This window comes from Podarcis pityusensis (assembly GCF_964106645.2).
Source record: "Podarcis pityusensis genome assembly, chromosome: 2".
Lineage (NCBI taxonomy): Eukaryota > Metazoa > Chordata > Lepidosauria > Squamata > Lacertidae > Podarcis > Podarcis pityusensis.
Window position 1 is genome coordinate 34153839 of NC_138029.1, and position 13267 is coordinate 34167105.

Sequence of the window (13267 nt, forward strand, 5' to 3'; positions counted from 1 at the left end):
AAGAAAATTGGCTGTGCATTTTGGCAGACTGTTTTTTTACACACAACTTTTATGGATGAGCTGAAAGCCAATGTTTAATTAAACATGTATTACAGCAGACATAGGCAAATTCGGCCCTCCAGATAATTTGGGACTACAGTTCCCATCATCCCTGACCACGGGTCCTGTTAGCTAGGGATGATGGGAGTTGTAGTCCCAAAATATCTGGAGGGCCGAATTTGCCTATGCCTGTATTAGAGTGACCAGCTTAGTGTTTAAATCCTAGAGAGTGATTTTGAAAGACAGGGCATTCAGATACTCTCTTGGGTTTCAATCAGCACACTATTGTGGCCCCTTTTAAAAGTTGCTCGAGTCACTTGATCTCCTTCAGATAGGTGGTAGTGAGGATTTCCATAGAGAGCCATTTCCCCAAACTTCTCAGGTAATTTTAAGAGGTTGCAGATCCCACAGATCATTTGATAGGCAAGATATTTTGATACTAGGCTTGAAGAGCCCCTTCATTTTAAAGCAGAGTTGGACAACCTGTGCCCTCTGGATGGTGTTTTAGTACTACTCCCCAAATCCCTAATCACTGGCCATGCTAGCTGGGACCAATGGCAGTTGAGAGTTCAGCAATGTATGGAGGGCCACAGGTTCCCCAACCCTATTTTAAAGGCACCAAGTAGGCCCCATCATTCTACCCAGACACTGAGGTCCAGTGCCGAGGGCCTTCTGGCAGTTCCTCGCTGCGAGAAGCCAAGTTACAGGGAACCAGGCAAAGGGCCTTCTCGGTAGTGGCGCCCGCCCTATGGAACGCCCTCCCACCAGATGTCAAAGAGAAAAACAGCTACCAGACTTTTAGAAGACATCTGAAGGCAGCCCTTTTTAGGGAAGCTTTTAATGTTTAATAGACTATTGTATTTTAATATTCCGTTGGAAGCTGCCCAGAGTGGCTGGGGAAACGCAGCCAGATGGGCGGGGTATAAATAAATTATTATTATTATTATTATTATTATTACTACTACATTAATGGCTTCTGTTTACTACCGTACATCTCCTGTTCTTGCTTCATCTATTCATCTTTGTTTCTGGGCAGCTTGTCTGGTTTGTGTAGAAGCCTTTCTCCTCCAGTTGGTTTGGAGTCTTCGCCTCCCCTCTGAAGTGCCAGATCTTTTCAACTGTCTTAATTCTCTAATCCCATCCCTTCAGAACTCAACCAGGCTTACTGCAGTTAAGCATAATCAGAATTTGCACATGCATTTTTCAGTGAACTATAGCAATTATTTGCTCTTAAGGGAGAACTTCTTACTGCCCCATTCTGTGTATTATGTTGTTTTATTTGAACCCCCAAACAAGTCTGCACAGTGACTGTATGCTAATGTTACACCCCGACCGCAACCTGGCAGGTTTGCTATTAGGGTCATGAGATTTATGCAGTACAGTCAACGAATAAGGCTTTCAGAGTTTCATGGCTAGGTGAAGATGTGTTGCGGCTCTGTTATACCTTCTTTTGAGAGTTATTGGCCTGTTAAAAGCAAAATCCTTGTTTTCACTGTATTCTTTGCTCATTTCCCTTGACTATCTTAACAATTTGACATGCTCTGGATCTGCAATCTTAAGAGTTGAGCTGTGTATAAATCTTCCACCTCTGACTTGTCTGCTTTCTGTAGGGAATAGATTTGCAGTCTTAACTCTAAGGAGAAAAAAGGGCCTCTGGCTGTGAAGGGAATCTATTCTGAAGGATAGCTGGGTGCTCTTTATCAGGGATCCAGAAGTCATTTATTGTAATAATGGATTCAAGGCACATACATCATGTACCATCCTTGCAGGAAGTCATTGATCTTCCTGTTTTGTGTCCAGTAATGAAAGTATTGATCAATGAAGGTTGGTGGCAGTTTATAAAACAGAAACAACACTAACGTCTATCTGTAGGTGGAGAGGGTGGAGGCTATTGGGTGGTGCTTTCACCCCAAACCCTCAGCTGAGATCTGTGCCTTGAATAAACAACATAGAAGTGGGTCTGAGATGTTCTGCAGAGGACAACAGGATTGGTTAAAATGTTGTGGTTTCAAATTGTTAGAAGCTTTAAAATATTTAAAATACAGATTATCTGAATATTTTAAATGCTCTGAGCCACTGTGGCTAAGGCACAGGCCTTTATTTTGCCAAACTAATGAAAGCAGTACATTTAACTTTTGTTTTCTACAGAGTTCCTAGTGTAAATTAGATGTAAGAGGGCTGTAGTCAAGTGACCTAGCAGCTTGGGCACCGTACCTGTTGGTCTGATGGCAACAGTGAATAATAGCAATTCTTCCTTCCATCCCCTTCACTGTGTCCTTTTACCATGTTCATTTACAAGGTACTGTTTAGGCATTGATTGATAATCATTTGGGGAAACCAATCTCCTGAGTTGTGGTGACCTTTTCAAGCATTTGTTAAAGCATGCTTCCTTTCAGCTTTTTCTCCATAGATGTCAACACTTTAAAAGAAAGATCTCGCATCTCTTAAGACAGAATTTTCCTTTGCTTGCTAGTATTCCATGAAGCCCAAATGTCATGTATCTTTTTACTGATGCTGAAAAAAGTATATACTATATCTTTTCTGTTTTTTTTATTTTATTTACCTATATATGTTGGTAAATAAAAAGTTGTGTAAAGTGAATATAATTTCCATATTTTATTTTGTTTGATATTTACTTAAACTTGAAATTCTGGATGTGACACTTAAAGCTGCTATCCTTTACACAGTTATTTGGGAGTAAGCTCCATTAAACCTATTGCATCTTATTTCTGAGAAAACATGGTTAGGATTGCTGTGTTGGACTTGGTGTCACTTTGTATTATGAAAAACTAGCTGTGGACCTAATTTTGGAGTCACTACTGTGGATAAATGACGGCACGACTCACTGCACTGATGTACATACATATTGGATATGATATGAGGACACCTAATTTTGTTAAGCTTTCTTCACCCTTTTTCTTCTGTCCCATTTATCCAAGTAATGCTGAGATACTCACTCCTATTTAAATGTAAGGAATAGCTGTGATCTCATTTCTCAGTCTTTCCCAATATGAAATGTGTACTCTTCCGGAGGCTCTGTGATGAATTAAAGGCACTATTAATGTCTTTCTGAATATAGGAAAAATATTTTTGGCTGCAGTCTTTTGCGATCCTCTCCTTGTAGTCAGTTATTGATGTAGTTTTTTGGACTCCAACTCCCATCAGCCCGAGCTACTATTGCCAGTGTTGATGGGAGTTATAGTCAGCCAGCATCTGAAGGGCTACAGGTTCCTCACTTCTGGTGTAGTGAATAATTGTTTTCTTTACTTAACAAATTATTTTCCTCCCTTGGTCAGAAGGTTATTGCAAACTGGTTTGCACTGTTTTCTTTTCACATGTTTTTTGAGATATGAATTTGTGTTAAGGCTTTGACATTGTAACTTCCAGGACATGTGAGTTCTCCCTGGTGTTCAAAGCAGAATTCTCATATCTCCCCCACAGATATTTGCACCTGTAGTTCATATATCTCACTGTAGGGGAAGAAATAAAAAATGGTGATCATATGGATCTTTCTGGAGACTTTGGTTCTCTTTTAAATGGCTAAACATGAGGTGGGCTGTCCTTTAGGTCATCTGGGATCTGTCACAGGGAAATTCTTTGGATGACACAAAGAAACTCAGAATAGGAATGGCAAGGCACTTCTGCTCTCCTCACAGATGGCCACACCTAAACTCGAGAGCCAGTGTGGTGTAGTGGTTAAGAGCGGTAGTCTCGTAATCTAGGGAACCGGGTTCGCGTCTCCGCTCCTCCACATGCAGCTGCTGGGTGACCTTGGGCCAGTCACACTTCTTTGAAGTCTCTCAGCCCCACTCACCTCACAGAGTGTTTGTTGTGGGGGAGGAAGGGAAAGGAGAATGTTAGCCGCTTTGAGACTCCTGAAGGGGAGTGAAAGGCGGGATATCAAATCCAAACTCCTCCTCTTCTTCTTCACTTCTAGGCCTCGTACTGTCATAGAGCACAGCTGTGAATTGCTCTAAAGCTTCTATTTTTTTAGTAGCAGTGGTGCCACAACAATTTAGGTGTCAATATATGGCTCTGTTCTGTTGCCAAGCTCAAAATCCTGTGTTAGATTGCATCATAAAACACTCCACCATAACAGCTGAAGCATTTTGTATGGTGGAGCTGCTAGTGTAATGTGCAGTTAGAAGTTGTGCACCAAAATTCTAGACTAGATTAGTATTCCTGTCAAGCTCCTTTATTTTTTGCTTTCTTACAATATTCCTGTCTTCTCTCCTTTTATATGAAACAATGCATGTTTTGTTTCCTTGTCTCAGCGGCCTTTGGAAATGAAATCTGTTCAGATTGAGGCATTCAGTTCTATTTCTTTTAAGTCAAGCTGGTGCATTTTGGCATCTCTTTATCCTTATTGATTTCTACTCATCAAAGCAGAGTTTGTTTGCCTCCCGGTAATTCTTTTTGTCTGTGAAACTATAAAGTCTGTCTCACCTGCGTCCTCTAGAGCAAGGGTATGGTGGCAGTGAATATTTTCCTTGATAAAACGGAATATAGGATAGGTAGCATTTTATGGCGGGGTGGAGAATATTTTTCAGTCTGGGGGTCGCATTTTACTTGTATACATTAGGTTAATTTACGCTCACTCACATGCCTGCATGCCCTCCAGCTAGGCCAGAAAAGGCACTGTTAAATGCCACATTCCAGCCATGCCAAAGCACTCAAGGAGGGAGCCAAAACAGAGTCTGTGAGGGACATGGCAGGGGAGGGGGTGTCACATGAAAATAGCCAGGTATAGTGGCAGGCATTCTTGGCCCCTGGGTATGAGGTTCAGCACTTCTGTTTTATGGGATGCAAACTTTGTGGAAGTAGAATTGCACCTGGTTTTTAAATGGAGCTACTATAGAACTGGTTAGGTTAATGCAGGCATTTGATTACATATCTGCAGGGTAAGGAAGTCTGAAGCAGGAAAGGCCAAGTCATCTTTTCAAAATACCTTCCTTCTGACTAATATTGGTTACCATTGTTTGCTGTGTGGTAATGGCTGGTTTTAAGCACCTTGCTTGTGCTCTTACATTACACAATGCACTGTATCTGAGCTTGCCCCTAGGCCTAGCTCAGAAGCTCTAGCTGGTACAGAAATATCTGCATGGGCTGCTCATCATCAGGGCTTGCCGATCAAAAGGTCGGCAGTACGAATCCCCGCAACGGGGTGAGCTCCCGTTGCTCGGTCCCAGCTCCTGCCAACCGAGCAGTTCGAAAGCACGTCAAAGTGCAAGTAGATAAATAGGTACCGCTCTGGCGGGAAGGTAAATGGCGTTTCCGTGCACTGCTCTGATTTTCACCAGAAGTGGCTTAGTCTGTCTGCATACAAACACCAGCTCCCTCAGCCAGAAAAGCGAGATGAGCGCTGCAACCCCAGAGTCGTTCACGGCTGGACTTAACTGTCAGGGGTCCTTTACCTTTTTTTAATTAATTGATGAAGGGCTCAACACCATAGGTCCAGCGTGCCTCAGGGACCACCTTGACCCTTTTATTTCAGTGCAATCACTGAGATCATATGTAAGAGCATCATGTGAGATGGTGAGGCGCATTTGACGTAGACACAGAACTGAGCCTTAGAGATTCAGCAGGCACCTTCTATACTAATGTTTCAAATGTTTGCTGAAAGCTTCTCTGTTGCTAGGCTTATGAAGACAGTTAAGAAACATTTCCCCTAATAGTGAGATGGAGAACTGTTTTAATTTTTGTGTGGTTTTTATTGTATTATAATTGTTGTAAATGGTTTTGTTATCTTTTATGAAAATACAGTATACAAATATTTTAATAATGTTGAAAATGCATGCTTATACAGTTACGTTAGTCTTAGACAACTGGACTGCCCCTCAGGAACACTGTCCTAGCAATTGGCAGGGCTGATTTTTTTTTTTACAAATGAAGATCATTCAACTAGGTGAAATGAACAAGGTGTTGCCAATAGAGTCGTGAAATGTTTCCCCAGAAGCCTTTTTGCAGCACAGCAAGTTGAAGTGGTGATCCACAAAAGGTTCCTAGAAATATCCTGGTGTAAAAAGTGAAACTACAGGAACAGACTGGTCTAGTCTAAACCTATGTTTACTATTCCCTTTATTTACAGTGGGAGTCAACTTGTTCTATTTCTGCATAATCATCTACCTCTATGGTGATTTGGCGATATATGCAGCTGCTGTCCCAGTTTCTCTCATGCAGGTGACCTGGTGAGTGTGCTTTCGGTGGCAATATTTTGCAAGCAGCAGTTTCTTGCTGAAATGTCGGAGGATTGCATAACCATTTCACATTGATGGCTCTGGCAGAAGATTGACTTGCTGGTTGTAATTAATAAATTTAAAGTATTTCTACCTCACACTTCAAACTAATTTTCCAGAGTGGGTTACATTGTTCTGATGTAATTTGACAGTGCTTAGCATATTGACAAAAACTAGGTCTAGGGGCTAATTTGTGAGTTACTTCTTTATAGGGCTGCAATGCTTACTTGATTGATTCTCTGATTAGATTAGATTATCAGAAGGTGCTGCTGACTAATTGGGCAGCAGATTTTACAATGGTCTAAAATAATTTTTGTGCCTGTATTTACAAAAAGCATGAATGACAGGTGCCACTATAGAACATACATTCCCCCTTCTATCCCACACAGCTGGGAATGGGTATTCTAAGACTAGGAGCCTGACACAAAAATCTTTTCTTCAATACTGTTGTTGATTCATACACAAACTAATCTGGCTTTAATCAATGAATTACAAGTTATATGATTAAATGACTACTATATCTTTAATCAAGAAACACTTCTGTTTTTAAAAATGTCTACATATACCTTACATGCCAAATCTATAAGGTACAGTGTTGAAGAATGTGGAGTTCTTGATTGACCGAGACTCCACATGGTGTGTGCTGTGTAAGGGGAAATTCTCCATCATCCTTTAAAAAAGTGTGGGGAGGAATGGTGGCTGGGGTTTGCATAGGTGCATGGGTGTAGCCAGGATTTATGGATGGGGAGAACCTCAATTAATTAAGTGTTTTTAATGAGGGGCAGCTGCTATGCCCATGCATAGGTGCATTAACTGTGGTCTGCTTTTGCTTCTCCCTCTTGTCAGTAGTGTGACGGGCAATCATTCATGCAGTGTTGAAGATGGTACTAAGTATAATGACACAGACAAGTGCTGGGGACCAATCAGAAGGATTGATGCTTATAGAATTTATCTGGTGAGTATCTCCTGCGCCTGGGGGAATTTTACATCCTTAATTAAATAACTGATTCTGAAGGGATGCTTACATGCTAAGGGTGATACCCAGTATTAGTCATACCCATTGAAATCTGTTAACTGCTGAGTGAGATCAAAAGTAGCACAAGCAGGCATTCATGTATGCAATGGGGTTTCTCCTTCCTTTCTTACACCCGAAATCTGCTTTGCAGGGTTGGGGGCTGTAGGGGTTGAAAACATGCCAGAAGTCCCATTGCTCAAACAAGCAGACATCATAGAATGCCACCTATAGGTTTCAGTGGGTCTACCCTAAATATGACTTTGTTTGATTTAAATTTTATTGGTGATAGCCATCTACTCTTGCTGATAGCCCCTTCCCTCTCCTTTTCCTGCTGGACACTTGTTCCCCAAATGTTGAAGATGGACTTAGTAGCCTTCAAGGTTTGTCATTCTTGTCTTGAAAAGCAGTCCATCCAACAGTGAATGGGTTCTTGTTCACTGTGCTGCGAAACAAAAATGAATTTGACATTGCTGCCACGTTGTGAATTCTGGCTGTACTTACAGTATGATGTCCTGTTTAGTTGCTCACTTAGATTCCCCCCAATAGTTTTCCTCCTGCTTTGCTGCTTTTTCTGTGTGTTGCAATAAGCAGCTGCATTGCTGGTGAAATGATGATAATCTTACAAGAATTTATAATTTGTATCAGAAATCACTCTGAAGAATCTTAATCCTTGTTTTCTTTCAATTTCATGGTATGTGTATGTGCACAAGATTAGATGCCTTTTACTTGTGAATGCTTCAAGCGTTTATGTAGTTCTGTGTCTTATATGTAGGCAGATTCCTCACAAATGCCTCTTTATCAGGAAATGGGTCTTTTTTAATTGACCTTTTTATTAGCCTTTTTTTTTAGTAGTATTTCAATATACTACTAAATTCCAATAGAATTTTCTCTGTTCTGTGATAGAAACTGCATGTTTTAAAGCATCCTTGTCAAAGGAACCTGCTTTGACATAAGTGGCAGATAGCTGATTGCATCTAAGCACAAATAATACTAATTGGGATAGGAAGTGGGGGGCAAGGACAAGTAAATTAAAGGAATTCTCTCTTACTGAACAATAAAACCAACCAAAGTACTGTGGAACTAGAGTTATGGATAAAAATAAATATTGCAGTTGAAGGCTGAAGGTAAACATAACTGCTGGCAATGAGGAAGTGACCCAGAGCAATATATTCAGTTTTCATTTGACTGTGCATGTACATGTTGGGGTTTTTGTGAGTGCCTACTGGATCAGTTCCCTGAGCAGCACACTTCTCCTCCCCCCCGCCACCACCCAGTAATAATGTTGAAGCAGGAGTTAGGCCTTAGGAATATTAGCAAATGTCACAGCCTGGTTAATTATTTAAAAGAAATATTATTGCTTTATTAAATTGCGTCTAGGCCTATTTCTTCAGAATTTCTGCATGATTGAAGATTTTCTCAATGAATTTCAATAACTCTGACCCACCAGAAGGAGCTCATCAGGAAAGGCAGACATGCATTAATTACTGCCTGTACCTCCCATTTATTGCACCTGTAATTCATAAAGCCAGAGATTTAAAAAATAATAATATTGTGACTTTTGTAGAAACAGAAGGTTTATTGCTCTGGGTGTGCAAATTCTATGACACAATTTTGGTGTCTTTGTTTTGGATTTGAACAATACTTTATTATTTGTCAGTCCCTAGCAGCATTGAATCTTTCTTTTTTAGTAGATCAAAGTGTCAGTTCAAATTTACCAGTGTCACATAGCCTGGTTGTCATTTCTGTATTCTATGTAGTGTCTAGCACATCGCTAAATGAATGTGGAAGAATAATCAGAAGAGCTGGTAAACTGTAGATCAACAATAGGTGCTTTACTCTGAATTTGTCTTTCTTCTGTCATTTTCAATGTCTCTGCCATGTTCAGATTACTCTACCCCAGCAAACCCCACAACTGCTTTGGAGATGTGCCTTGGGTCTGACACATAGGAACTTAAGAAGAGCCTGCTGAATCAGGCCAATGGTCCATCTGGTCCAGTATCTAGTATTCGCAGTGGTCAACCAGATGCTTAAAAGAAGTCCAGAGACAGGACCTGAGCACAACATGGGGCTGGGAAGGTGGGGTTGCTAGGGAAATGGGGAGAAGAAGTTAAAGAGGCAGCTGAGTGATAGAGACAGAAGGTGCTCTGGACATCTTTTAAATTTAAACTAACAGTGGCATGAGCAGCAATACTTCTCTTCCCCCCACCCTAAGAAGGAAAGAAAGATGTTAGCTCTGATCTAGAAAGCACTTTGATACATGAAATGACTTATAAACGCACTCACTTTTAAACTGGCAGCAGTTGCTTATAGTGGGCTGTTACTGAGGTTTCATCCATGTTTGTATGGAGACTCGGTTGACTGCTTGTTGGATGGCATGGAGGACCACATCTAAAAATAGCAGACTTGGAAGCCCTGTCATGTGGCCCCCTGGATTGAGGCTATTGAGATATGTTTATGTAGAAAGTGAGAGTATGTAGGGATGGACCTCAAAGCTTGGCTAAATTCTTGAATTATTTTCAGTCTGCATTTTTTTTTATAATATGTCTGCTCTACTCAAGGCAGCTTACATAAATTAAAATCACTGTGATTATTTAAATAGGAAACGAGGTGGTAAGGGAACACCTAGTTACTATAAATTAATTCACATATCCAGGGCTTGATGAGCTGCAGCCAAAGATACGAAAGGAGCTTGCAGATGTAATCTCTGAGCCTCTTTGTACAATGTTTGAGAATTCTTGGAAAACAGGTGAGGTCCCTGCAGACTGGAGGCGGGCAAATGTCCCCATCTACAAAAAACAAAACGAAAAAGAAGACTCTGGTAACTACTGACTGGTCAGCTTGACACCAATACCAGGAAAGTTTCTAGAACAGATAATTAAATGGTCAGTCTGTGAGCTGTGATTACTAAGAATCATCAAGGGTTTCTTAAAAACAAGTCGTGCCAGAGGTTAGATAGCTATCTGTTATGGATGCTTTAGTGGAGAATCCTGCATTTTGGGGGTTAGACTAGATGATCCCCAGAATCCTTTCAAACTCTACAATTCAATGATTCTATGATAAAATAAATCAAAAGTAGAAGGGAAAAACATCAAAGTATATGCATTGACCATTCACCTTTTTGTGCATGTACAGTGGTGCCCCGCAAGACGAATGCCTCGCAAGACGGAAAACCCGCTAGACGAAAGGGTTTTCCGTTTTGGAGGTGCTTCGCAAAACGAATTTCCTATGTGCTTGCTTCGCAAGACGAAAATGTCTTGCGAGTTCCTGCAGGGTTTTTTTCCTCCCCCCCCCTTTTTCCCAAGCCGCTAAACCGCTTATCAGCTGATGGCTAAGCCACTTATCAGCTGATCTTTAAGCCGCTTAACAGCTGATGCTAAGCCGCTTATCAGCTGATCTTTAAGCCGCTTAACAGCTGATGCTAAGTCGCTTATCAGCTGATCCTTAAGCCGCTTATCAGCTGATCTTTAAGCCGGCTAAGCCGCTAATACTGTAGCGCTAAGCCGCTAAACCTCTAATGGGCTTGCTTCGCAAGACGAAAAAACCCGCAAGACGAAGAGACTCGCGGAACGGATTCTTTTCGTCTTGCGAGGCACCACTGTAAGTTTGTTTATGGACTGAACATTTGCAGAAAATAACTTGCTTTCTAAAGCATTTTCCAACAGCGGGTCTCATATTTTCTGAACTTCTTCCATTGAATCTGTTGTGTAAAAAGTAATAGAGCCTTTTAAGCAAGCTAATTCCAGTATGGGGAGAGAGAAATATTGAAAGACCAATTCTAAAGTACTTTGATAAGTTTAGCCCCCCCGATGTGATTTCCTTCCTTCCTAGTATACTGTGTAGTCTAAGATAAATTTAACTTCCATCTGAAATTACAGGTTTATTAAGGACTGTGGAATTTGTATTCTCTTTCTGTGTATTCTCTCCATTGCTCCCTGTGACCTTTAGAATTCCAAATGACACTGTGATAGATTATTTGAATTTTACATTTTATGCATTTTCTTCATATGTTTGGATTATGTATTTTTCTGTTTATGTACTGTAAACCACCCTGTGATCGTCTGATGAAAGGCAGTATATAAATTAAATAAATATTAATAATAATACAGCCAACAAAATGGAAAAGAAATGCCACAAGATCTTTGCATCCTTAGAATTATTTGCAGTTTTAAAACAAATCAGTGGTATCCACTGATACTGGATTAATTGGGCAATTTTCATCCTAGAAAAGCCTTCTGTCTCCCTCCCGATGTCCCTGTTTGTCTTTACTCCCCTCCCTTTCAGTGCAGTAATAACTTTCAAACACTGTATCTCGGAGCTGGGAAAGAGGAGGAGTGAATGACTGACATAAAGTCCTATTTCATGGTTTAATGTCCCAAAAGTCCTCTGGAAATGGTCTCTGTTCCCGTGCTTCAAGAATGGAAGTTGAATGCCATGTACGTAATGAGAATATTTAGACAGATTAAGTTGCTCTCTGATGAGTTGCCTGCCTGTGCAGCATTTTTAATATTGCTCTGCAGACTCCAGCACACCTAAGTGGCTACACTGTCTGCACACAGTCTGTGGGGCCTGCATTAACCTTCGTCCTGCACAAATTTTACTGTTACCTCATCTCTCTTGTAAATTACCTCTGAAAGTACAGCCTTGCAAAATAAACAGGCAATGGAAAATGTTGTTGAAATGCTTAAATCAGTCTTTCCGCCACCCCACCCCGCAGCCCCATTATGTTATTTGAGGCTCTGCTCTGCTTCTGTTATTTTGGAAGACAACAGAAGGGTTTTGAAGTAGAACTATTCATTCATGGTACATTATCAATATGTTCTTTGTAATTCAGCTAGGAGCTTGGGTGACAATTATATTTCACCCAGGACCATGGTAATGTGAAATGTTCATGGTTTAAGCAAATAACTTACAGTCTCACATTGTTTTCTGGTAGCTGAGTCTCATCCTCTAAAGCCAACATGATATGATTCTCTTAATTGTCCTGTAACAAGAAAGGTTTGCATGGCTTCATTGCTCCTTACATACCCTTTGCATGTTCCAGTTGAATTCCTTTTTTAGTGCAAGCCACAGTTTGAAACATGATTAGAAGCTGGTTTGCAATCCTGGTTTGTAGGTGCAATCCATAGTTTGTCAGTTTGAATATAATGCTGACAAAAGTTTGCCCCATAGAAGATGTAACTGAATGGTTCTGCTCAGGTGAAAGCTAGAGCATGGCTTTCTTATGTATTGCCAAAGCCATGCTTTGATATCTTATCTAAAGATCCCCGAATTTTCATAAACCATGTTCTGGGTCTAAAAAGGATATAGACTAGTTGTTTGGTAGCTCAATCATATCTTTTGAAATGGCACACCCGGATCTTTGCTACATGTTTCTGAATAAAGTGAGCCACTTGTATTCTGCATAAGCTGGTTTTGATTTGTGCTTTCACCGTAATAATGAAACTATGTGTGTACTGTACATTATTTTATACATTCCATGGATTACAGATGTGCAATAGCACTCATATTGCTAGAATAGAGACAGTTTTAACGGGAGCAATAAGTAGCCATCCAGAGGGTTGGAGCCAGGATGCAGCACAATAATTGCAAGCATCACCTCTGCTCTCCACCCAAACAGCTTTGCTTTCCCCCTCTGCTGTTCATCTACCTTCAGGGCACAGACGGAAAATGACTGAAGCTCCCAAGGCAGGGGAGGATAATACTGGTTTGGAAATAGGCTTTGCAGAAGGCACTCTCTCCCTCCTGGCTTTGTGCTGTTTTGAGACGTTCTGGTACATCTGTTCTTTTAGGGTTTGGGCTGAGACTGTTTAGCTAATCAGGACAGGAACTGGTATCTGTGCATACAGGTTCACAGATGCTGCAGCGTTACAGGGAGCCCAGCGGGTGCAGGCTGAGCGAAGATGGGAGCACAGATGGTTTAATGGAGATTATCCCAGTTGGACACATGCTAGTGCAGTGAATAAAATGAGGGCTCGCA

The 13267-nt window shown here is 40.9% G+C and overlaps 1 protein-coding gene across 1 annotated transcript in view; it reads left to right on the plus strand.

The window, feature by feature from the left end:
- TMEM104 (transmembrane protein 104) overlaps positions 1-13267 on the plus strand; it is an 82790-nt gene that overhangs the window by 16054 nt on the left and 53469 nt on the right. The window contains exons 7-8 of the mRNA XM_080993876.1: positions 6128-6227; positions 7122-7230. Coding sequence (XP_080850002.1) covers positions 6128-6227; positions 7122-7230 — 209 coding nt within the window. The remainder of the gene's footprint in view (positions 1-6127; positions 6228-7121; positions 7231-13267) is intronic.